Consider the following 27,198-nt stretch of genomic DNA (forward strand, 5'->3'; position numbering starts at 1 on the left):
TTTAAGTGAGCACTCTCCCAATAAAAGTTTCATTAGTAAAGTTCTCAGGCTTTCCACGACAGACTTTTAAATAGCACTTAGAGTTAAAGTTTATCATTAAAGCTGTTTTTACTACATCTTCATCTTCAAAGGGGGCACTCGAAAAAAAAAATAGTTCAACTCAGCCTATTATTTTTCATGTACAAATTAGAAAGGAAAACTCTAAAGGTTTAGACTGGCAGCTTAGGAAAACACAGGCTACTTGAGAAGCCATTACTGGCACATCCAAGTGCACACCAGGAGTCATGGCTGTCTATCTATACCACTGCCCACCCCCACACAGAGTACAGGCAGTATCTAAGTGTATATCACAACATAATGACATCTGCTGTATGTGCAAACTTTAAAGTTTGCATAGGAGCATGCCAAGAGGGTCACTATATTCTCAGGTCCTCCCTGGAGGGTGACATGGGGAAAGGTACTCAGAGTCATCTCTGTTAGAAGAACAGCATTCGTATTTCTGTAAAATTAACAGGATCTAGCCAAGCTCCATGGGTAGCTGACAGAAAGACAAGTTCCTCCCAACTGTCTAAAGTTTCCTTTTCCTGAAAGCAAACATCTGCATACATGGAACCTTATAGACAAAAATGTCCAGAAGATCTCTGATTTCTCTCTTTTGGAGTCATGCCCAGGCTCTTACAAATACAAAAAGAAAAACATTTGTGTACTTGAATGTTCCGACAGATGTCTTCTCATAACTTGACACAAACTGCGTTATGTGACATCCAACCTTAAAATCCCTCACCTCAACTTTAGCTCCAATCACAGGGACTTAGACTTTTATTGTTTGTTTTGATCAGTGTCAGAAGAAAAAGAAAGGATGACCTTGAGTTCCACCTTCCAGGGAAATGCACACAGTAAGTCCTCGACAAACACATCTTCATCCAACAACAAATGATAGCTAGCCTCTACTGTGAACACAGTTGGCAATATCACTTCAAGGGCTAGTTGCTCCAAGGCAGGAGACGATAGAAGGTAAATGATTCACAGAATAAGCAGGAGTGGATTCAAAGCCACAAAGTGCAGAGAGGAGGCAACCTCCATGTTGTGGTGTGTTTTTCAGAATTCGCCATCTTGCTAGAATTGTTTCTGTTTCCTCATATCCTGAAAATAGAACTAAACCTCTTATAGAAAAAGTATTTATGAATTACATTTTTATAGCTTCAGCATGAATAATTAAAAAATTAAACTCAAGTTTAAATATTATTTTTCAAACCAAGAGTCCAGGTGAGTTATTTTTAATAGAGACCTACGACTTGTAATCTTTTTTCATTTTTAAAAAATCACATATGCTAGTTTTGCACTTTACTTTTGTGGTCAAAAATAAGGCTTTCCAAAAACAACAAAAAACAAAACGCAAGCACAACAATTACATTGACCTTATTTCTTCAACATTTTCACTGCTTCCTCAACAAAAATTATTTAAAGATTCCTTTATGGTGTTCAGCATTTTGTGATCCTTATGGAGAAAGACCCTTATCGAAGGGAAAATATCTCTGTTATTAAATACAATGAGGGACTGAATACCGATCTTCCCCATAGCAAAAATGGTCAGTCCTAAAATGGTCAAGTAAAAGGCAAAATCTTGGGGGTGGAGCGTCGGGTGAGAGAGAAAAGAGATAGAGTGAGGGTAGTAGGGGGAGCCACCAGCGTATTAGGAGCACTGACACTGCATAATGTATTTCTTAATGAATGTACAAGGAACAGCATAAATATTACCATTAAGCAGAGTGAACATCCAAAGCAAGCTACCTGGCCGATTGCTTTCTTATTTTTTATCCTTTTGTAACAATTCCGTTTCCAAAGTGCTTGATTCCTAACACTGATGCTCCAAAGCTATTGTGAGCACACTGCCTGAATACTTAATGAAGTAAACAACAAACAAAATGGCTCATTGTTGGTGCCCCTAGCTAGCATCCCAAACTGGATATAATTAAAGGTGTGAACAAGCAAGCAAGGAAGTAATGAACCTGCAAAGTCAAGGTTCTGAGAAATTATCGGGCATCCCACACTGCACCAGTTCAAATTTATCACTCATTATCTCTTATATCGGCAAGTGCAGACCCACATGTTGGTACCCCTCTTCACTCTTGTCCTCCAGCCTTTTTTTCTTTCCACTTCTAGATGAGTAATTTATGACAATTACTGCTTGTGACAACTTCCACACATCCACAGATCACCTATCTTTTTTACCCTTAAAAAGCCACTGATCTATAATAGCCCTCCACCCTTAAAATACATGGAGATTTAAAAAATAGGAGGATGTTTCTAAAGCACACGCATCTACACACAAACTCACAAAACAACGCACACACTGCTAACACAGCCACCCTACCTCCTATTTGTTTTTACCAATGGTTAAAGATTAGGCTCAAATGCTCCCAAAGAAAAAAACAACTCTTCTTCCACATATACACACATTTTATTTCAAGCCTAACCCTTTGCTTGAGAGAGCAGCTTTGAACTCACAAATATTGTGATAGATCTGTACTTTTATAGTTTCTCAAGTGGCAACTAAAGAAAGGTGTTTGGTTATGAATGCAGGTTGCAGGGTCTGGATCTATCTTTTTTTTTTTTTTTTTTTTTTAAGTTTTGTATTTTTCTAATAAGAAAACTCTTGGAGTTTATGAGGAGGAGAAGCCACTTCTTATGGGAAGCCAGCCGAGTTTGGTTTTCTTTCCCTTTTTGGATGCACATATACTTGCAAGTATGTATACACATTTGGTAATACCAAATAAGGAAAACCTAAGACAGGTGCAGGATTCCAGAAACACACATGCTTACACAGATACACACACACACACACACACACACACACACACACAGAGTCTCCCTCTGTCACATACACATACTTTCCACATATCCATCAAATGGATGGAAGAACAGACAGCGGACAATAAAAGGTTGACTTCGCTTTTAAAAAGAGAATTGGCAAATTCTGTACAACATGGTCCATCTACTGGAAGATAGTAAGATAAAAGCTTGAGAATGTTTGTGTCCCTTCATACCCTCCCAAATTCCTAATGACATTGGGAAAAAATACTGCATTGCAGCATTCGCCAGCGCACCCTCATGTGTCTAGCATCCGCTGGCCAGTTCACCAACAAATGTACATATTAAGTGTCCAGGCATATAAATTAAGAGCCTGGTGGCCACAGATCACTGGAATTGATGAAGAAATTTGTCAAGGCCAAAGTACTTCTGTCCACATACAATGACCTCTATCAAGACCGCCATTCCTTATTTGCGGTACACACAATTTGTTTCATTGTTTTTTTTTTATTATTAAAATAGGGCATTAAGATGCCAACGGCTAAGTGAAGCAGCATATATCCTCATGGAAGGAATAGTATTTGGTCTACATATAGGAAAAGAATTGACCCACAAAAAGGAAATAAGTGCAAAGGGAAGAAATCAAACCAAAGAAAGGACTTGCCCTGAGGAAAGCCTTTCATTGTTAGTGGTAATTCTTACTTGCGAAGAACACCTTGATTCACCCACAAATTCTTTTAGAGATACTGAATACACACACAAAGCACTATTCAGGCAAAGATTTCTGATTCAAAATGTCAAATAGATTATTCCCAACAGAAATACTAAGTTTCAAATACCTGAAGTCTACCACGTCTCAAACCCTTTTTTAAGACTGAGTTAAGAACTAAAACGCAAATGCGGAGTTCATTTTCTTTCTCTTTCCTTAAAAAAAAATTCTATTGTTATTAGCTCACAACAATCTGGCCTTCGTCTCATCACAAAATCTTTGAATATTCAAAGGACCCAGGAAGGGCTATCGGGAGAGAAAAAAGTTTTAAGTCTTTGGAAAACTATCAAACAGAAGGAAGCTCATCTATTTCTGGCCAGGAGGATGACTTGAATGAATGGCAGTTAGAAATGTATGGGACTACAAAAATGAGTGGTTAAGTTGCTTCTTAGGCTTTTTTTTTCCTGAGATATTAAAATTATCCTATAAGTCAGTGATTCTCAAAGCAATTTCTCAGTCATTTCCCTATCTATGTCCATTTTATCTTTTTAAAAAAAATGTAAATATTAAACTATGTGGCCATGATGTTACAATGACATATACAGACATTCTGATCATAAAACTGTGATGTAGTGAGGTGATCTTTGCAGAAATATTTCCAATCAGATTTTCATTTCTTAATAAATGCACACTCAGCCTTGTGCTTCCACAAAGGCGCACCTCCACATACAGGTAGTAGGCATTAATATTTTTAAGACAAAGAAGCAAGAAAGGTCAGCAGTAGAACTACGTGTCTTTTTTACAACCCAAGACAAGATGACAGTTCTTATGGAAATTATTTCCCCCTAACTAAGTAATGCTAGAAATTTCTTAGGAAAAAAAAAAAACTATGCTAATTTTTAAGAGATATATGGTTATGCAAAAATTCAAGTGTATGACCTATGACAAAAAAATAAGTTTACTTATTTTTACCTCAAGAGTCAAAACAAATTTTAAAAATCCCCCCAAAAGAAGAGAAAACAAAAAGAAACCCCTTGCAAGAAAAAAAGAAGGGGGAGGTAAGTGCAGAGATTTGCAATGGAGAGAGTAAAAATTAAGAGTACTTTCTGTAAAGCCAATATATATTTCCTAACTTTTTAACATATTTCAGTATTTTTTAATCTCTCATTTTGGGGGTTAATATTAGCTATCTGATCAAAAATGTAATTTGGAACAAGTCATAACAGATCATGGTTTTTATGTTACTGCCTATTCGCCTAAGCACTATACCTTTCAGTCCTTCTGGTACCACCATCATGAGAAAAAGAGACTACTAGTAAAGCACACTCAGAGAAAAAGGGAACTATGCCTGTCACCCAGCACATGCACGGGTCTTAGATGTTCAGAGACACTGGAAAAAAAAAAGAAAAAAAAAAAAAAGGAAAGAAAGAAAGAAAGAAATCAGCTTTTCACTCAGTTTATGCTAAGACCAGACCCAGGACCAAAATGCCTTGCAGTTCCTACAAGGGTGCAGCCTGATGGACCTTGGGGTTGGAGGTACAGAGGGGAAAACGAAGATAAAGGCCAGAATACAGTTTTTCATTTATTATTTTTAAAAGTAATTTCTACTTGGGATATAAAATGAGAGATAAAATGAACTCCCTAGAATTGCAGTATCAACGTCTGATTTAGTAAAAACACCAATATCACCTAGCACAAAATCATTGCTTTAGGGTAAATCTATTCTACCTATATTTCTCCAATGGATATTTGCTAGAAATTTCTAAGAAATCATTTGCAGAACCTATCAGCTGTGGGAGTTCACTATTATGCTTCCGTCAACTTCATTCAATATAATTTACATTTTTTTTCAAATGGCCTCACAGGATTCCTTGCGATTTTTCGCACGTACAATTTCACAGCAGGGAAAAGGGGGAAAGAGAGAGAGAGAGAGAGAGGGAAAAAAAAAAAAAGCAAGATTCCCTACCCTCCCTTCCCCCTCTTCTTCTTTTCTCTCTCTCCCTCTCTCTGTTTTTTAAACCAAAAAAAAAAAAGAGACAGAACAGATGCTTAAAAATAGATTTCTAAAAATCACTGTAAACCAGAGTTAGAAATGTAATTAACACCTATTTATAAAGAATAATTAAAGTTGGGCCGGCCACAAAGAACAGCAAAGATAATCGAGGTCCCGTCCTCCCCCCCCCTTTTTTACACTGTTTGCAGTGTGTTCTCATGATAGCCACCTGCTCCCTACTCGGCTTTTCCTCTGTTCGTTTCCCCGGCAACCTTTCATTGGGTTTTCCTCCCAGCTATCGCTTTCAGTTGGGCTGCTCGGTCTAATCTTATTTGTTTTACACCCATCAAAACAAGCAGCCAGACAAAGGCAATCCTCTAAGAATGGGAAAAAGACCACAGCTTTGTTATAACATCTATGCAGAGCAAAAAGTCCTCCCCAGGCTTTCCTAGCAAAAAATAAGTGAGATGGATATGAATTTACAGCCTCCCCACATACCCGGCTTTGAAACCCCGTGAAAGCTATTGCTGGTGAAATTCAAAGTCAAAGTGGGCACTCGTGGCATCTGATTGTGCCATTTTGTGCCATATCTTCAGGGTCAACACCAGGCAACAGGAGCGGCAGTCAAGGAGTTTCCCTGCTTTTTTTTTTTTTCCGAAAAAGATGATGCTAAAAATAGATTTACTACTTTGGCAGAAAGGTTTTCCACTTCCCCTTCCACATCCCGAAGTCCTGTTTCACAATTGCATCTGCTGGTACTGAACCTCACCTCCTCCACCCCTCTTACCCAGCCTTCCCCATCACTCCTAGCAGGAGACTGAAAAAGAAATGTGCCTTTAACTTTAACAGTCATGTAATTCTGTTGAAAGCTCACAGAGGCGGTGGACACGCCAGCCAACAGCGACGGTGACATTGTGATTGTCAAAAAAGACACCAACCTTGCTTGGCTAAATGTGTGTTCGATGGAAGAGGCAGTGTGTGTGCCTTGTGTGCATGCAGTGCCATTACACTTGGAGATGGATTCTGGCTTTCAGAAGAGAGAAATACTAATAAACACACACATACACACACACATGATCTGCACAGTGATTTACGATGCACAGTCCATCATCCTTCACACACACACACACACACACACACACACACACACACACACACACGGCTGGAATCTCCAAGCTGCCTTCCTCTGAATTTTCACTTACCATCTTCAAGCCATTCCACTCCATCTGTGATCAGAAGAAGATGGACCCTCACACAGTGTGTCAAAAGCGGAAAGGAACGTTATGTAAAAGCTGACATTCCTTCTTACAGAGCTGCTGCCCAGAGAAGGAAGCAACAACTCAACACGCCAGGCACCGCTACACATACAAGCCGCCTCCTCTTTTTTATGAGGTCATGACAGGAAACTCTTTGAAATACAAGATGCAGCATTTACTGAAGCCCAAATAAATCACTCTCTTTGCCGTTTTGACTGCGCAGTCCCCCGAAACACAACTGCCCATCTCAACGTTCAGTATCCAGGAACTGCTTCTCGAGCTTTAAATTTCCAGCACGGAAATGGAGATTCCTAACCCCGCTGCATCCACCTCCAGCCCCACAAAACCCAGGCACATAGACAAACCCCCCTCTCCCTTACAAAACAAAACAAAACAAAACAAAAAAACAAAAAACAAAAAAAAACCCCTTTTCTGCCAATATGGTCTCATGTAATATAACCTCTTTCAACAAACCAGCAATTATTTCAGCCCACCTCCCCTCTCTACCACCCCCTCCTTTATGTGAAGGGAAAACTGACAATGACCTGTTAAAAATGACAATCTATTTTCCCACTGCTTTTCAATAAAAGGACCTACCGGCACTCTCTACACAAAAGAGATAGTAAATGTAGGAACCAAACAGCAGCAGAGAACTAAACTCTTGTGCAAGCATAAGACTGGTCAAGGTGTAGATGCTTTTCTTCCCTCCAGCAACACAAACAACAGATTATAAATCTAGTCATACCTACCATAACCATTCTTATTGGCAAATATTGGGTCTCGCAGAGCTTCGACTCTTCTCTTAAAATTTGCAAAGCTTTCAGGATATATTTTTTAAATGACTACTATTGTTATATATATTTAAGGATCCACAAAACACAGTGTGGATGATTGTAAAGTAAATCAATTATTTGGGGGGAGGGGACGGGGGGGGAGAGAAAGAAAAAAAAAAAGAAAGAAAAGGAGCAGTGAGCTGAAACCCCCGATTCTAGGATGTAGATAAGAACAACTGAACAGAGCCTTGCTGAAATTGGCTCGAAGCTTCCCCTTTTTACATCCATTTATGGGACCATCTGTCAGCCGAAGCCAGGATCTGATTGGCTGGGGAAACGAAGGGAGGCGTTGCAACATCAGGTGCTATTTAAATTAGCTACTGCCAGATTGACGATGTTAATGATTTGGTGACCTCTACAACAACAGAGACCAGATTTCTGAACTGCTTCTTGTGTCTGGTAATTAAGGCCAGGCTGAAGCAACAACAGCCATGCTTGTATTTTTACCTTTTCCCTCCTCCTAGCTCAAAAGTAATGTAACAACTGCAGGTCACCGGCCGGCTGCTTGCAAACCTTACCAGTGGGAGTGTCCTCCCTTTCCCCTGTCCTGAAGGCTGCACCACCAAACCCCTTTGACAGTACAGCATATTTCCAGTATAGCATATTTTCAGCCACCTTATCTTTCTCGACAGTTGCTTTCTAGCGAAATGCATATTTAATGATCTGCCTCTAGGCTTAAAGATACAACAAAAGCACTTTAATGTGCTAATACATCTACATTTTAACTTTATTATTTCCTAATATTGCTGATTTTTAGTAAGCAATGCTCCTTCTGCAGCTACCATGGCCAGCGTTTCAAGAGACAGCAAGTTTGAGATTGTGTTTGCTCTGCGAACTGGGTTCCTACAAGTTTGCTTCAGAAAACTACTTCTTAATAAACAACAACAACAAAAAAAACAGAGGGATATGGGGGCAGCTGTCAGCCTCTACCTTTCTGCCTTCTGTCTGAGCTTTTCAAAACAAAGAATGATGAATGATTTATTTAAATGAATTTATTTCTCAACTTGGATAGGGGCATGATCTGAATTTTTAAAATCCACTAAAACACATTTTTTTCTTTGCTTCCCCACTGCTGTAAAGAATGGTAAAGCATGCTTTTGACAACAGCATCATTTCATGACCAGTGCAGAGTGCTCATCTTGCTGGACTGAACACGTGATTTTGCTTCTGTCTTTCAAAAGATGTCTTTTTTCTTTGGCCTCTTAAAAGACTTGAAAAGAGACATTTAGCAAGGGTGCGGTGATGTATAGTTTGTCCACCTATGTTATACATTTCATAACCTCCACGATACCAGTCTTCAGTAGTATAGTAATTTGTCCTGGTTTGGGTTTTAAAGTGGCTTACCTGAGGAGTTTTTGCTTTACTTCTATCCAAAAAGCTAACTTATTGCTATTTTTTTTAACTCATAATTTAGTCAATTTGTTCCTCAACGAACACGTAGAGGTAACAAATACTACTAAAGAAATATTTTAACGTAATTTTAAGTCTTTGGCTGGAGTTGACAGTGAGATGGGACTGGGCAGTATAGAAATATAGACTGAAAATCATGCCACACTCTGGGCTTCAAGTCCAAGAATATACGTATCTGTGAAAAATGATTAGGAAAGAAAATGACTTTTACATTAAAAAAAAAAAATTAAAACTGTTCTCTCCCAGCTACTATTTCACGAACACACACACACAAATATACATAGATATGCACGCTTTTAAAAATACAGATACACCACAAAACAATATGTGTTGGGTACACTATGTGGAGAATTAGACTTGAATATAAATACATTCAGCTGTTAGAAATAACAATCCATGAAATAGAAAAGTAGAAATGTTAAAACTATAACCCCTTCAAGTGGAACAAGACTGAATTAAGTAAACTTTTAAAATAATTTCTCCAGCAAATATGTAAAAGTCCTACGAGTCACAATAATACTACAGTATCTGTTGAACTGTGTTCTAGGGACGAATTCAGAGGTTAAGTGTTCTAAAGAGCTCAACATACAGACACAGGGCAGGTACAGGTGCCCCAAATCAGTAACAGAAACTCTGAGTGTGAGCTCCCCATTACAGAAATATTGTGAGAAGAAAACCATGAACACAATGCTGACAAACACATAAATGAAAACAGCTCGCTCCAGAAGAAAATATTTACTTTGTACTTCTCTGGAGGTTAGAAATGTCAGAATTTCTTAAAACCATTCTCCCCCACCCATACTAATCTCAGCATTACTTAGTGAGCCATTAATTACCATTAGGTATATCAAAAGATGTTCTGGCCACTCTTCTGAAACAGAAACTATATATTACAGTATAAATAATTAGCTAGTTTTGCCAGGTTAAAAAAAATCCATGCACTTTGTATATTGATCACTTCTCCAAAAACCCACTCTAAAGTCTTTCAACGGAATCCTCAAACAAATTCACAAATGTCCTCAGAGGCCTTTTCTCTAAAGACAAAGGCAGAATCCTATTGTTGGGAAAAGTCAACCTTATTATTGGATTTCCAATAGTACCATTCATCTTTCAGAGTGAGGGGCTGACCGCTCCATCAGTGGTGTGACATTTGTAAAGCAACAGATTCTCAATATATTATCTCAAGAATCAGGCAGGCGAGTCTCCCAGTCATGCATGATTTTTTTTTTCTTTCTGCCACAATCCTCCACCACCACAGAAAGAAACTTGTCTCACTCAGGCAGCTCAGGCAACCTAAAAATGATATCCCAGAGCTGTGGGGCTGCTAGCGCCGCTGTATCCCTCTTACCATAAATGAGCAGTTTCTTGACTCATTAATAACAATTTCCCTTAAAAAAAGGAATCTCATATCACTCAGCCCCTTGCCACCATGCACACATCCCAAAGGTTGCGGACATGTCAGCATCAGTCGCCGGCAGCCAGCTTTCCCACACAGAGTCCAGATGGACTGTACCAGAAGCCAATTCAGCGTTAATAACTACCTACTCCGCGCAGTGGAGAAGCCTTACGTGGCACAATGGGCTAGGAAACAGCAGCCGGCTGAAACTGCAAATAAAGAAGACAAACCAAATTCTCCAAAAACACCAAAAGGAAGGAACAGAAAGGGAAGCGTGAACTGTATTCCTTGACTTCCTTGAGAAGAAAAAGAAAAAAAAAAAAAGAAAAAAAAAGGAAAAAAGAAAAAAGAAAAAGAATCCTTCATAAACATAGGGGGAAAGAATGGGGGGGGGGTGGAAAACAGATGCTGCCCAGAAAAAAGTGACAAAATATTACCTCATTATTTAACAAAGCAGCATTAAGCGTCCTGCTGATTTCAAACATCTTGCCACAGATTTTGTTTTAAGAGAAACAGATAGAATCCTTTGCAAAGCACTCCGTCTGCAAAGGGTTCTTCAATTTTCTTGCGCGCCACGGAACAGTCAATATATTATTTCCCTAGAGTTCGCACATTAAAACCTCTAGTCAGTGAGCTGAATTTTCCCCTTATCTCACACACAGTAGACTCCTGTTATATGTACTGCTCTCTTTGCAAGAGCAGCCTGCCCCAAACATGGCTGGTGTTTAAACTACTCTTTAAAGTAACAGTTCACTATATAACCACCAGGTGGGTAGAGTGTACAGATTCAAATGAACCATCTTAAAGGATTGTGTTGTTGTTTTTTTCCCCCCTTTTAGGTGTAGAATGTAACACGAGAAACGCCACATCCTAACAGGCATCGTGTCTTGTATCTCTCTGTATCTTGTCAAAATAAATAAATAAAATTCCTTCTCCTGACTTATAGCGAGGAAACAAAACACCATCACCAATTCTAATAAGAACTGTGAAGAATGAAACACAAACACGCTTTGTTTCTTTCAGCAAAGGATGAACAAGGAAAATCCAATCAACACAGAGCAAGGCAGGGGGTGGGGGTACCAAAAACTCCATGGAAATATTTTCCTTTAGCAAAAAGAGAAAAATACTGACTCACGTGATAAAAACCTAATTCAAAAGTAAACATACAGACGAAGCACATTCAAAATGGAGGCAAGAGTTTAAGGGTGTAACTTTTCTCCTAAGTAAAGCGTTAGGTTTATTTGATAGGGTCTTTCATGATAGGAAATAACTCAACAGCTTTTTAAACATAAAGACACTGAAAACAAAAACAAAAGCATAATCTTAAGCATCTCTTTCAAAAATACAATTATGTGAATAGCTATAAACAACCACAAGAGCAAAGTAATCATATATCTCTCCCCAGTCCTGTTCTTTTTCCTTAAGATCTGCCTCAAAGTGGAACATTTCTGTCCTGTGTTATTTTGGGTATAAAGCTAACTTAGTGTCTCCTTTGTACAATTCTATTCCAATTAATCTGCCTCTTGCTAGGAATAAATAGAATGTCCCAAGCTGAAAGCCCCAAGTGATGGAGGGTGGATGTTCAAAGATAAAGAACCACCTGGACAAAAATAAATCTCATCACTTACATTGTTCTATGGCCTGATTTTAAGGAGGATTTTATTACAGAGCGTGCATTCACTATTCTATGTTCCCTCGTATCTAAAAGAGAAACAACACACAGATACCTGGGATTTTGTTTTCTTGGCTGGACAAAATTAAAGCCCTGGAACTTCTACATCCTCTTGCAAACACAGATGTCGATACTAGTATTTTTCCAGCCCATCCAGGCAATATTTAGCCACACACAACAGTGACTGTCTCCTTCATCTTTAAGTCAAGGCTGCATCACTTAATACCATTTAACCTCCTCGCATATATTAAGTTTCAAGTGACAATTTTTAACTGGGGAATGAGAAGGAGGAGTTGCTCTCATCAAATTCTGGTTGTATGAAATAAGCTAATTTGTACACTCACCATATGTCTTAAACACTAATTAAAAAATGTCACTTTCTTCAAACATTAAAATGTAATCAGCCTAGTAAATAAAATATTCTTGAGTTTTCTTGCTGTGGTGATAATTTAAAGAGTGTTTATCTTAAGGTAACCTCTCTATTTTGATTACCAAGAAAGGTTTTTTATTCGAAAAGGGGAAAAAAAAAAAACCCAAGATATTGGGGGCTTGGGGAGCGAGAAGAGAAAACCACAACTGTATGTAGCTGCACAAAGGAGAATAAGATGAAGCAGGGTTTTAAGGACCATAGTCTTGTTACCCTAAGGCAAATCCAGCCAATCAATACCACCCATTGACGGTCTACCATCTGCCATGCTACCCAGCGATGTAGCTAAACAGACCTGTTCCATATGACCGTAGCCGGCTCATTTTCAGTCGATTAGGGTAGTTCCAGAGCATTCACGTGCAATAGCACAAAACTCCAAGTCTGACTGAGCCTCTCCCTTCACACCAGTCCCTCCCCAGCACAGCTGCAGACATTTTCCTCCTGTTCGGGGTGTCTGGATTATCTCTTCTTGCCCCTCAATGGAATTAGCAAAATAGGGTAGGAAGGTAGAGCAAACACACACACACACACACACACACACACACACGCGCGTGCGTGCGCGCGCACACAGAGATAATTGCTGGCCCTTCTTCAATGTCATGCAGAAATCGGGAATTTCATGTGTTCTGCCCTAATATGATTATGGCACACCATTTAAATAGCGTCATCAGTGTCTATGACCTGACATTTTCCTGTAGTGCTATTTCTTTTTATCTTCTCCCTCTTCCCTTGAAAACTAAACTGAAACTGCTGGCATTTCTTCCTTTAGAGAAAATATAATCAGTATGCCCATACATTGGTATACTCATTTAAGTGCTTTTGATAAAGCTTAAAATCTAATTTTCCTTTGACAAATTGTGGTATTGTTTTTTTTTTTCTATGAAAAACATTAAATCAAATTTTATAGGAAAATGCAAACATACCACAGAGGCAAAAAAGATGCACCATACTGACACAGAGCCTATCAGAAGGATCAGGAATTCACTGTCAAGGTTCTCTTAGAGATATATGACCTGACCATATGATGCTTTTCTCTTTCCTAAGTAGTTTCATCCACTATGGATTGTGGGAAAGAGCTATAAGAATGCTACTGTGTGGGAAAATGTGACAAATGGATGTCTAGTCCACTTAAATTGCCAAGAGTTCACCTGTGCAGGTAAAATAACCACCAGGTTGATTCATACTTGATCTTCCTGTTTTCTTTCCATGCTCCTAAGCCTTACACTAGAATGGCAGCTGAAAGCAGAAGGTTTCTTTCCTGAATCAATGTACATTTTGTCAAAAGTGCCTTTGACTATACCCTTAAAACACTAGGATGTCTTTCTGGGAAAGGAAATTTAAAGGACAGGAAAACTGCCTGACTTACAAAATTCTGAAAAAAGTAAATACACATTTATATATATAAAAAAAAAAACTAATTTAGGTGGAGTCCCTGTCTGGAATTTTCACTGTTATATTCTTCATCACAGCATAAGAAAATTCAGCAGGGTCAATGTGTAAACACACCAAGATTTCTGAAGATCCCTGCATTAAGGGATTGGGGCCTTTCCATTTCAGTTCAGATAAGCTTCACTAAAAATTAAAAAAAGAGAGAAACAAACAAAAAACCCAAGATAAATATAAATCTTTACAAATCAAATGCCACTGAGCAGATAAATACAGAGTAGCCATACCATCAAAGGATACAGTGTTTATCCAGATTAATACAGTCTTGAAAATAATTCATTGTAGAGTTTTTTAAAAGATTTTATTTATTTATTAGAGAGAGAGGCAGCATGAGAGAGAGAGACAGAGAGAGAGAACAACAAGCAGGGAGTCAGTGGGGAAGGACAGATGGAGAGGGAGAAGGAGGCTCCTTGCTGAGCAAGGAGCCCAATTATGTGGAGCTTGATCCCAGGATTCCAGGATCATGACCTGAGCCTAAGACAGACACTTAACCGACTGAGCCACCCAGGCACCCCTCAACATAGAGTTAAGAAAAAAAAAAAAAAAAAAAAAAAAAACTCTTGTACTCATTTATAATTCTGTAACTATAAATAAAGAAATAGATGTATAGTATTGTAAAAAGCAAGGAATTTGTGGAAGGAGGAGGAGGAGAAGGAAGGAAAGATAAAGGGGAGGGGAGGAGAGTGAGGAGAAAAAGAAATAAACAATAGGACTTACAACAAAGTACAAATAAAAACTGCTATTTTTTTTTTTTAACCAAGAGTCTATTGTATGCTGAACACTACAGTAGGCAGTTGACATGCACAATCTCACACGACATCATAGTGGTGACAAAGGTTATAATGGAAGCATTCTTCTAGAAAGATGGTTTCCTCATCTAAGAGTAAGATCTCCCCTCCATCATTTCATAGAAGAATACACTTAGTAAATATTTGTTGAACGAATGAGGAAGATGGGTACAGACTAGAAGAGAAAGAAAAAGATTTTTTTTCTCATCTGAAAGTGACCAAAAGTTTTCTTTGTGAGGTGCTTCTAACTAAGCATGTCCTCAAAATGTATTTTATTTAATCTATCATTTCAACCAGGCTATACATTTGAAGTGAGAGAGACACAAAGGACTAAAGCTAGAAAGCAAAAAACTCTTAGCGGGTAGTATGAGTACCTGGCTAAGTCTTCATTTCCTACTTTTTCCAAACCTGGAAAAACTCCTTACATAGAGTAGCTCAGCAAACAATAGTTGGATGAACTTCTATGTCTTTAGCTCCTTACAGGACACAGCCTGGCTCCAGACAACACTCAATTATGAGCAAGGAATAAAGATCAACAATTCCATTTAAATCACCTCAAGAACTATCCTAAGGCCTAGTTCATGTGATGCAACTAGGGGGCGCTGAACCCATTTTAAGGGAAAAGATATGTTGGCTCCCTAAGTCTCAGTTTCCTCATCTGCAAAATGGACACAATAATACATCCCTCAAAGTTTGTTGCCAGGATTAAAACAGATACAGGCTTGGTGGAGGCAGTGCTCTAAATGGTACCTATTATTATTAATATGGAGAGTAGGGGAAAACTGTATGACTTAGTACCTAGCTATAAAGCAATTCAATCTTGATGAGGACAATACAATCCAGAGACTCTCAAAACAACTAGAGAATAATCACTAAGAAACCTGAGTGGTCTGTTCCAGTTCCAATGAAAATGACTGCTGCAGATTAGGACTTAGCCAATAGGCAAAGTTCAGTGCTAAATTCTGAGTGTGAAGAATAAAAAGAAATACAAGTCATAGATCTCATCTTCAAGGAGCTTACAGTCTGGTTGGTAAAGGAACTTTCCTTCTTATGTATGAATCTTGATAGCATAGGGAATATAAAAAGAATAGTATCAAAACGAAATACAGAAGGGCAGTTGATGGTGAGGATACCATCTGAATTGACAGGGGGAAGGCTTCATGGAAGAAGCTGGAATTAACACTAGGCTTATAGAATGATAGGATTTGTCTAGGAAAATTCCGGGTACTTCATATAAGAACAAACGTCGGGGAGGAGGGCAGGTAGGGGATAGTCGCAGCCAGCTCATTTTAGTTAGACCCCCTCTGAGGTTTCCTCTGAATCTATTCCAACCTGTTCCATTTTTTAAAAGTTATAAATAGAGGAATATTATGATATGATGACTGTGGGAGAACAGACCTTTTATTCAGTAAGTACGTTCATAAAAGGAGCAGGAATTAATATTTATTGTACGTCTATTATATGTCCAACACTGCACTAGGTACTTTGCCTATAAATCTCATTTAATCTCATAACTCAGATTTCCAACAGGGAAACTAAAGATTAGAGAATTTGCTCAAGATCACAGAGATAGTAAGAGGCAAATTTATACATGTCCAACCTCAGTTCATACTCTTTACTACAAATACTACCTTACATAGAAGAGTGTAGATCTAGAGAAATTTAAATCTTATTCTCTATGTTACTATATACTCAGAAACTAACATTCAAAATAATGTCATTTATGGGGAGCCTAGGTGGTTCAGTCGGTTGAGCAGCCGACTCTTGATTTCAGCTCAAGTCATGATCTTGAGGTCCTGGGATGGAGCCCTGTCTCCATGCTCAGCAGGGAGTCTGCTTGAGAATTCTCTCTCTTCCTCTCTCTTTGCCCCTCCCCCCAACTCACATGTGCACACACACTCTCTTTAAAATATATAAATAAATCTCTTTAAAAAAGAAAAAAAGTAATGTCAGGGTGCCTGGGTGGCTCAGTTGGTTAAGCATCTGACTCTTGATATTGGCTTAGGTCATGATCCCGGGGTCATGGGATCAAGCCCTGCATGGGGGGTAGGGGGGGTGGTCCATGCTCAGCAGGGAGTCCACTTGAGATTCTCTCTCTCCTTCTGCTCCTCCCCACTCGTGTGTGCATGCTCTCTCTCTAAAATAAATAAATAAATAAATAAATAAATAAATAAATAAATTTTTAAAAAGTAATGTCATTGACATCTGCTGACATTTGTAAGAACAACAATAAAAAACAAAACAAAACCCAAGAACAAAAAAACCTAACCTATGCTTGCAATTTCAGTATTCTGCCACCAGGTGATGATAGAATATTGTACCTATGAGAATTACAAGCATCACCTTTTGATCTGCTATCATTTTGTGTGTGTGCTTCCACCTCTGGAAGGAAAGAAAAGAGTGTCTGATCTTCCGACAGAACTGTCTACTAAAGACCCAAGACATTAATCTTTCCAAATATTTTCCAGATTTTATTTATCAAAAATTCAACTCTGAGTATAGTTCTAAACTTCAAAAATTTTCAAACAATTCTATCACAGATTGTATTCAATGAATTATAGTTGTTACTTTCACACTGTATTCTGAGCATGCAGGGTAGAAATTGTATATTATTTGCCTTATCATCCCAGCATGAGAATGCCAGCACCTAGAACATAGTGGGCACTCACTAAAAGAACATAAATAATTGATTCCAAATATTTTAGAAAAACTTTGGAAAGCCCTTTCCTGAGGCTGGTCATCAGCAGAAGCATTTCTTTCAGTGGTCAGGTGCTTCCTTCTGCCTTAGCCAGGGACAGTCTACATTCATTATAAGCCCTGCCCTGCACAGCAGTCCAGTTTACCTTTTCACCCTTCCTATGCCCAGGAAGATTGCTTCCTTTCTCTGTGGGAGATAAGGAAAAACCGTGAAAAACAAGAGAGGCATGCTATATACCTGTCAGAAAGAGGGAACTCTCCACTTGACCCTTTTTAGTTCTCTTCTCTGACTCTGAAGCTGGGGGAATGATTTAACTACTTTTAAGCAGAAGAGTAAAGTTACACATTAGTGCTGAGTAGCTCATTTCCCTTAGCAACCCCTTAGCAACGACAGCTTCAAGTTCAAAATACCTCCTTGAAAAGGATCACATCTTTAACGAAGATGAGTATTTTTTTTTAATGTAAGGTTTTTGAACAGATGTTTTAACATTACAACCCCCAAAGCCTTGTAGGCTACAAATACCTATTCCATGCTAACTTTACTTTATGATATTATGCAGTAACCATAAGAGTGCTGGGCTCCTGCGAAATTTCAGTCCCTAGAAAAGCCCTGGTCCTACTCTGAAATTATTCACAAATACATAACTTTTATTTTATCAAGTCACCATCAATCCTAGGTTATTATAGAAATTACACTTAAGTTCTTTAAAAAGGGTTATTGATATTGACTTTACTATTCAGTTTGCTCCCTTACTGAGAAGAGTGAATAACTAAAATCACAGTTTTTAAAACCTACATCAGGGTTTTACAAACTATATTTATTACATGTAACCTAAGGTTCTGTGGACAGTTTAAGGAAAAATATAAAAAGAAATTCCAGGGATGCCTGGGTGGCTCAGTTGGTTAAGCCGCTGCCTTTGGCTCAGGTCATGATCCCAGGGTCCTGGGATTGAGTTCCGCATCGGGCTCTCTGCTCAGTGGGGAGCCTGCTTCTCTCTCTGCCTCTGCCTGCAACTCTGTCTGCTTGTGTGCACTCTCTCTCTCTCACTCTCTTGCTCTCTCTCTCTCTCATAAAAAAAAAAAAAAGAAATTCCAACTTTACCCCAAACTGGTACTTACTGATTTTATTATTCAATACTTACCTTGCTCACTTCATTATCTATAAAATGGACCAAGAGATAATCAAATAATCATCACATTTAATTGTTGTTACATTGCTGGTTAAGTGAGGGTGCTTGCAAAAGGTTTTGCTAGCCTTCAAAAACCCTTAGGCATGTAAAATGTGCATATCATATATGTTACGCCTATCATTAAAACTTTAATCTTGCTCAAAAATTTTGAAGTTCTTTTTTCATCTTAAAGGTTTTGCAACTCAGATAATATATAAACTTCTGCTTGAAATGTGTTCTTTATTATCTATCAGCACATGGATACCTTGGAGCACAAAATGCACAAGGGCTTAGAACAATGAACATCTTTACTGTTGATTTAGGTTTGCCAATCCCAAGATGTGGGAAGCGAAAAGATATGTTCTCGCTTGGTACCAGTAGATAGCCTAATTGTGCCATACACCTGACATGAAGTTTTATACATTTCCGTGTGTGAGGTATTACTGATGAACGTGCCTAGAGCAAAGACCCTTATACACAGTAGGTGCTGGATGCCTGTTCATATAAGTAAGATCCATTTTAAATCACTAGGAAACATACAGAGAGGAGCCAGAAGACTTCAAGGCCAGTTCCATCTCTACCACTAATAATTCCATGACCTTGGGCAAATCATTCTCCTCTTTGGACCAGTATCTTTTTGATTAAATAAGAACTGAAACTAGGTGATTTCTGAAGTCCCCGCCAGCTCTAATATGTCAGAGTCTATAAATAAATGGTTTGTAATTAGCAAACAAAATTTTCAGTAAGGTTAACTCAGATTTTCAACTGACATTACTGTGTTAGATGCTGGCTAAGGGGGAGTCAAACTTTTGAGGATTTAAAAATCTCCCTCAAATGAAGATCCAGTTTAGTATCATGTTCCCCCAATATCCAGCCTGGTCACCAAAGTTATCTTAATAAAACAGAACTAGAGATAGCTGGTTAACCTCATTAAAAACAATGGCTTTGACCAGGACCTTGAAAAAGTTCAAAGATTCTCTTTGAGCTTTAGTGTCATCATATTCAAAATGGGGACAATAATAATGCCTGAGGTTGTGAGTGCCTGAGGTTGTGAGGCTTAAAGGAGATAATGTGAGATAATGCATGCATGGTATGTATTATAGGGTATAGTAACATACTATTAAGTATGCAGAGATGTTAAATATTTCTCAATATTAGGGTGAAATACATGAAATTGTTTTTATAGGTTAAACAGAATCAAATACTGTCACTTTTTATGGTTCAAGCTATGTTGTTACTCTCCTGCCTAAAATATCTTCCATTATCCTCACTGCTTATATCAAGTCCAATTACTCAGTATGGCATTCAAGGCTCTTTGCAGTCTGGTCTTCATTTTGGGTTCCTGAGTCCTTTGGGACATTCCCTCTTCCATATATACAGCCCTACACATGCCAGTCTATTCTCCCATGTCCCTTGGCCCTTCTACCTCATGCCTTTGCTCCTGTTGTTTCTTCCATTTGAAATGCCTTCTCTCCCTGGAGAATCATACTCATCCTTCACGGCTTTAGGCTCACTAAGCAAAATGAGCTGATTCGTTATCTGAGCATTTATAGTAGCTGCTTCTTCCTGACTCCACCCCCGTTGTTTACAGGTCTGTCTCCCTGAGCTGCTTTCAAGATACGTCACAGCACAGGCTGCTGTTCTTATTTGGCTCTGTTCTCCTCCAGTTGAGCACATGGGCTGTCTCGTAGTTGGTGCTCAGTAAATATTCACTAAAGGAAAATGAACATATTCACATGGCAGGTTAAGATATGGCTTCTCTTAGAAATAAGTAGTAAATAGATAAATACCAAACATGACTCCAAAAAATGTCACTTTTGGAATCTACACCCGCCCCCCCACGGAGCCTTTTTTTTTTTTTTGAGGTGAGAAATCTCTGCCAAGTAAGATCTTTCTCCTTCTGAAAATGCTCAGATGACTAAAATCAGAAACTCGACAGTGGAAGTCACTCTTCAAGACAAATCCACTGAGCTGAAGCCATGAGCTTTCAACCAAGACTGTTGTTTTAGCACTAGAGATGGCAATGCTCTGGCTGCAACCTCATTTATAGTGGCTATAAAGTGACAGTTTGCAAACCAAATGTGTGCTTCCATTGCTGGAGAAGTAACAGTCACAGAGAACTCCAATAAGTCCCTGTCTGGTGTGGAAGGCATGGAACAGAGGAGGATGATGCTGATGCTGCAGCCCAGGGCATGAATTCATCATTTGCCCACATTCCCACGCTCTCTGCAACCAGGACTCTGGAAGAACTGTGGGACGTGCACATGCTTAAGAGAATTGATCGTGTACCCTAAAAATTCTTTAACTAATGTTACTGCCTATGTAAACAATGACACTTACTAGTTAATGTATGTATGTTTGTGTGTATAAAATTATGTCATTTTATGTGATATAGGTAGTTTAAAAGGAGAGTCAATAGTTCTGCACTATAGGAATAGCAGGTTATTTGGCCAGCTTGTAACTCCAGAGGAATTGCTCTCAAGGTTTTTTCCAGGGAGTGTTTTTTTTTTTAAATTTTTTTTTAAAGATTTTATTTATTTATTTGACAGATAGAGATCACAAGTAGGCAGAGAGGCAGGCAGAGAGAGAGAGGAGGAAGCAGGCTCCCTGCTGAGCAGAGAGCCCGATGTGGGGCTCGATCCCAGGACCCTGGGACCATGACCTGAGCCGAAGGCAGAGGCTTTAACCCACTGAGCCACCCAGGCGCCCCCAGGGAGTGGGGTAAACTCTATTAGAGTAAACTTTTATCTAGGTAAACTCTATTAGAACTCCTAACATATAAACAAATAAAATACTCCTCTCCTGGTTGGGAAAAGAGTGGGTCCCACTAAACCAATCTAGTCTAGTCTAGTCTAGTCTAGTCTAGTCTAGTCTAGTCTGTACTGCAGTGGGAAAAAAGTGGGAATCAAGAACTTGGGTTCCAGTACCAACGCTACCATCTTGGGCCTAAGCCTCCTCATCCAGTACATCTAATTCAAAGCATTTGGTAATTGCTCTCCAAGATTCCAAATGCAATGCCTCAGTTTCTGCGGCTTCTCAGGAACACAGGATAACAACAGCAGTACTTACTCTTCTTCTACTTTTTACCTACCTTAAAGCTCCATAGTTAGTCTATTTCCCAATCATTCTTCAATTGCACAAACACAAATTTCAACAATTGCTTAGAACATATTGGAGTGTCTTGAGTTCATTTGGAGAGATATACCACTCTCCAGTCAAGAAAAATTAACTGGAAGCTTCTGAAGAGTCCTGCCAACCACTTAGTTTAGTAGATTGTATCTCCCTAACTTTTCTTCTACCCAGTGATACTCACTTGATTTAAGTCTCTGTATCTCTCTCCTAGATTATTATCATCAACATATCCTTACCTCCAATTCTGACTGAACCCCTTTAGCCAGACACAGCCACCTTTCTAAAATTCTAATCTAACCACATTGCTTCCTTGATAAATATTAATGAATGTTCACCCCTCTTCTGCTGAGATTTCCAGTGAAATTCACCCAGCAGGCCTCTCTCCACAAGCTAACAGGACATTGTCTCATGACACCAATGTACATAAATAAATGTATATAAGTTCATATTCTTCTTTTGCATGTCTGTTTCTCTTACTAAGCTTGAACTCCTTAAAGGGTGGGGCACATATATGATTTATAATAAGTGATGGTAAGTAGATTAATAAACGCAACTTTCTCTAAATTAAGTTTCCAAATAGTTGTTTTTCTCATTTTTAGGCTACAGAGAGCTGTAGGTAGCTCTCTTCCATTTGCAAAGTGGTTTCACACAACTACTATCTATTGAGCATTTACTATATAGGGTGCTCGTATTAGCTCTTTATATGTATTAACTCACTTAGTGTCACAATAATCCTGTAAGGTAGGTACTATTACTGTTATCCCTTCTTTGACAGATGAGGACAACTAATGAGGACAGAGAGCGTTTAAATAATATACACTGACTCACTGTAATCATTCAGCAAACATTCACAGAGTGTTTACTGTGCTATTTTCACAACCAACTACAAGCAAGAAAGGATATGTACAATCATCACTTTAAAATAAAGGCCAAGGAGAAACTATGTCTAGTTCATCACTGGGGATCTCTAGGGCATCCAGAACAGAATCACATTTAATAAATATCTGTGGAATAAGTACTGAATTAGTGCTCCTGAAATCTGTTAGTGGGCCTTTCTATATCATCCACTTTTCTAGACTGATACTTGGAGAGAAGGGACCCCTCTTCTTTTGATCAAATCCAGACACTTTGGAGAGTGCAAGGAGACTCTATTAATAATTACACCAAGACAACAAGCATAAACCAGCACTATCCAAGCAAACCAGAAATCCCACTGATGTCCAGACTCTCCAAGAATACCTTCTGGAATTATATTTAGGGAAATAGTGCAGGTAAATAAAAATACACACTTATGTATGTATCTTTGTACGAGCTATTCTCTCTGTCTGGAACATGATACCTCCCTTCTTCTGCTGCTTAGTGAATACCTACTCATACTCCAAAACAAAGTTCAAGTATTAATTCCTACAAATTCATTCAGCAAATATTTACTGAGAACCTACTATGTGCTGGACACTAAAGATTCAACATTAAACAAGGCACATGAATCCTCTGCCTTCAGAGTTTACACTGAACTCAGAGCAGACAATAAAGCTTTCCAAATTTCCCCAGATGCTATTAGCAGTTTCTTTTTTTTTTTTTAAAGATATTATTCATTTATTTGACAGACAGATCACAAGTAGGCAGAGAGGCAGGCAGAGATAGAGAGAGGAGGAAGCAGGCTCCCTGGTGAGCAGAGAGCCCGATGTGGGGCTCGATCCCAGGACCCTGAGATCATGACCTGAGCCGAAGGCAGAGGCCTAACCCACTGAGCCACCCAGGCACCCCTATTAGCAGTTTCTTATCTGACTTCTCATAGAACTTGTTCTCCAGATTACTCTGTTTCTCATGGAATTGCAATAACTGCCTTCCATATCTACCTTCCACTCAAGACTGAGCTCTTTGAGGGCAACAACACACCATCATCTGTGTTTCCCAAGGCTGGCACAGTATTGGATTACCTAATTGAACTGAAGGCCACATGCTTTCCTTCCCACAATGTCACAGCCCGCTAACATTCCCTTAAGCTCACTGTTTGATTTCTGAACATTTAAAAACACCAAGCAATTTCTTGGCACCCACAATCTACTGTTCTTTGCACGGGGATGGCGATGTGGCAAGAATGTGGTATGGTTCAGGATCTTTGAGCATTTATAATCAGACTTGGGAGGCCAGGTTTATTGATGAGAACAGGAATGGAACAAAACAAGATAATACATGATCAAGAACTTGATAGGTTATGTGGATCAGATTCAAAATATTCCTTAAGTTTCGAGAACTGGGATGTGATCATGGGCCCAGAAATGAGGGTGAACACAAGAATTAAAGATCATCATCCTTCACTTTAGCCCAGCAATGCTGCCAGGCTGCCCCCCTGGGGTTCACCACTCTCTAAAACCATCCCCAAATATGCCAGGATATCCTTACATGGGCCACATCCTCTCAAGCTTCTATGCTTTTGCCCAATATGGGATGCCTCTATACCCCTTGTGTATCTGATGGTCATTAAGATTCAGCTCAAATGTAGCCTCTTTTGTGATACCATCCATGAACCTCCTAGGAAAAACTGACCATGCTTTCACTGTGTATCCAAACCTATTCCTTCCCCACATATACCCACTGTACTCTGTCCATACATTTAACTGTAATCATCATTTATTTATCTATAGGTCCATCTCCCTTACTACACTGAAAACTTGTTGAAGGCAAAGACCTTCATTCAACTTTGTGTCTCAAGAGCAATGCTTGGTACAGAGTTTGTGGATGGACATACAGATGAATGTATCAACATACAGATAGACTCAGTTATGAGCTGGAGTGTTCCCTCCTCTCCACCAAACAAGAAAAGCATCAGCTGATATAACCTGTTGTGGTCTAGTGAAAGAGTTTGGAACTATAGAGATTTGGGTACCAATCCTGAAGTCGTCACATAATCTTAAGTGAAGTCACTTAATCTCTCTGGACCTCAATTAGTCTTATCTGTTAAATTGCGATAAAGCATGAAATCCCTACTTCACACAACAATGACTGGGAGTTTTAAATGAGATGAAAGAAGTGAAAATGTTTAGAATAAAATGTTTCAATATAACATGATTTTGGGGGGGATGTATTAGCTACAGTAATGCTATCTGGAGATATTTTTAATTTAGACAAATACTTCTTTCCTTCTAAATTGACACATGGCTGTGGTTTTTCTAGGTCTGCTAATGGACAAATTAGGTTACAAACCTCTGTGTTAGGAGTCTCTGGGGTGAGTTTCTTTTTCTCTTGCTAGATAGGAGAAAGAGAATTTGTCCTTTTTATGGGTCTGGGGTTTCAACTCTCGAGGTCTAAACATTTTTGATGGCCTTGAACTAATTTCGGCCACCATCGACAGAATGAGAGTGGAAAAATCCCCACCACATCTGCCTTGTCAGGGGGTGGAGGAAAGAACTTTCTAAATAGCCTCATTATTGGTCCCAGCTGAATTCTGCTCCTGTTCCATGATGCCAGCAAAAGCATTTTAGTAAGATGCTGCCAGCATCAAAAGCAGATCCACTTACGGTTTCCTGTAAGCGTATCTGCAATGGCAGAAGGTGGCGGGTAGCCAGGTGTGAGTGTGCGTGCTAAAAATCTCCAATACGTCAAGCTGGAAGAACAATTTATAAAATGAAATTCAGTGTTCTATTTCTACTCCAAGAACTCAGTTTAAGGCACCGGAAATTCGGCTGGGTAAATCGGCTCCAATTCTCTGCTGCTTTACTAAATCAGAGAATCTCAGAGAGAGAAATGTCCTCTGTATTCTAGCTTGAACGTGTCCCCTCCACCCCAGTAGTACATTCCAAACAAAGGGTCATCAGACTCTGCTTACATGGTTTCAGTGAAAGGGAGCTCATTCACTACTTTTCTAATAATTTGCCCAATTTGGGGTTAGTTCTGGTCATAGGGCAGGGACTGCCATGTGTCCACAAAATCCCATTTCCTTTTCTGCCTGGCCAGCTAGCTAGACCACAGAGGGGTTGAGTAACTGAGTTCTGGCCATTGGAATATGGACAGAAGTGATGTGCATCCTTCCAAGCATGGTACCCCAACAAGTTCTGTATGATGCTCCATCTTCTCTTTCTTCCCTTGCCTTGAGTAGATGCAGGGGGTACAATGCTGAACTCTAAGGCCCAAAAGGAAACCCCTGGATGGAGGGGGCCTGGGGCCATGTGGAGCACATGCCTCCTGCAGACCCATTTGAACTGTAATATGAGTAAAAAGTACCTTACCTGCATTAAGACACTGATATTTGAGGGCTGCTTGCTAAATAATTTATATTCTGACATAGGGATCATTCATCCAATTTTTTAAAGTGGCAATACTGGACTAAATATCTTAGAAGTTCCTGTATTACCATGTCTCCTAGAAGCCTTAGTGGCACACTTATATAGGATATATGCATAGTATGTCTCTATGTACCATTAGTTCCTGAAAAGTGGAAAGGAGTAGTGCAGGAAGGCAGGGGAAGAGGGTGTGGGAAGGAAGGAGATGTGGGGAAGGCCGCATTTTCTCAAGGACCAGCCTCCTTATGCATGTAAATTTCATTGATCTCTTATGATAACCCTATGTGATAGAATCACCACCATTTTAAACAGGAGGAAACAGATACTCAGGCAGGATCATGTACATAACATGAGTATGCTTGGGCACAGTCATTTTCCAGTGATTTCAGCACCAGAACCTATCAGCTGGCTTCTGTGGACAGACTTTCTCACAACTTCCACCTGTCTGTCTGATGCCCAGACACCAACCTCAGAATCTCTGTTGCTATGCTTTCCATGCTAGGACCCCAAATACCAGGTGTTTTCAAGACTCTTTTTTTTAAAGATTTTATTTATTTATTTGACAGACAGAAATCACAAGTAGGCAGAGAGGCAGGCAGAGAGAGAGGGGGAAGCAGGCTCCCTACTGAGCAGAGAGCCTGATGCGGGGCTTGATCCCAGGACCCTGAGATCATGACCTGAGCTGAAGGCAGAGGCTTTAACCCACTGAGCCACCCAGGTGCCCCGTTTTCAAGATTCTTAAAACAAACAATTGAGTCCCTTGGACACTGGGTTTCCCAATCTGGCTGCTCTTCTGCAGGTGGCCGTAGCAAACAGCTGTGTTCTCTGCATCTGGCCTCATCCTTTCCATCTTGGTGGCATCTGCTGAGAAAATGCACCCCTACCGCCCATTTTAACTACAGGAAGGGTGTGAAAGAAAGATGTTTTTTAAAAGCCAACACCTGAGAGAATGTTGAAATTAAATCAAAGTTTCAAAAAGTTTGAAAGTTTAAGCCTCTCATCTGCCCCACTGCATGGCTGGTGCCCTTGCACTGACAGATCAAGCTGATGTCAAATTGGAAATAAATATTTAACAGTGCAACTTTTTTTTATTTATTTAAATATTTTTATTTATTTATTTGACAGAGAGAGATCACAAGTAGATGGAGAGGCAGTCAGAGAGAGAGATGGGAAGCA

At 39.3% G+C, this 27,198-nt stretch overlaps 1 protein-coding gene across 6 annotated transcripts in view; it reads right to left on the reverse strand.

Moving 5' to 3' along the window:
- The window catches only part of ELAVL4 (ELAV like RNA binding protein 4), a 145,805-nt gene that overhangs the window by 79,996 nt on the left and 38,611 nt on the right, over nt 1-27,198 (reverse strand). The window contains exon 1 of one of the 6 annotated variants that reach the window (XM_047728352.1): nt 7,519-7,784. The exons of 1 other annotated variant lie outside the window; for it this stretch is intronic. In XM_047728352.1, the coding sequence (XP_047584308.1) occupies nt 7,519-7,527 (9 nt within the window). In that variant the 5' untranslated portion in view covers nt 7,528-7,784. Of the gene's footprint in view, nt 1-6,715; nt 6,987-7,518; nt 7,785-27,198 lie in introns of those variants that run through there. 4 more of the 6 variants (XM_047728354.1, XM_047728350.1, XM_047728353.1 and 1 more) reach the window with 4 other exon arrangements.

This window comes from Lutra lutra, chromosome 4, assembly GCF_902655055.1.
Source record: "Lutra lutra chromosome 4, mLutLut1.2, whole genome shotgun sequence".
NCBI lineage: Eukaryota > Metazoa > Chordata > Mammalia > Carnivora > Mustelidae > Lutra > Lutra lutra.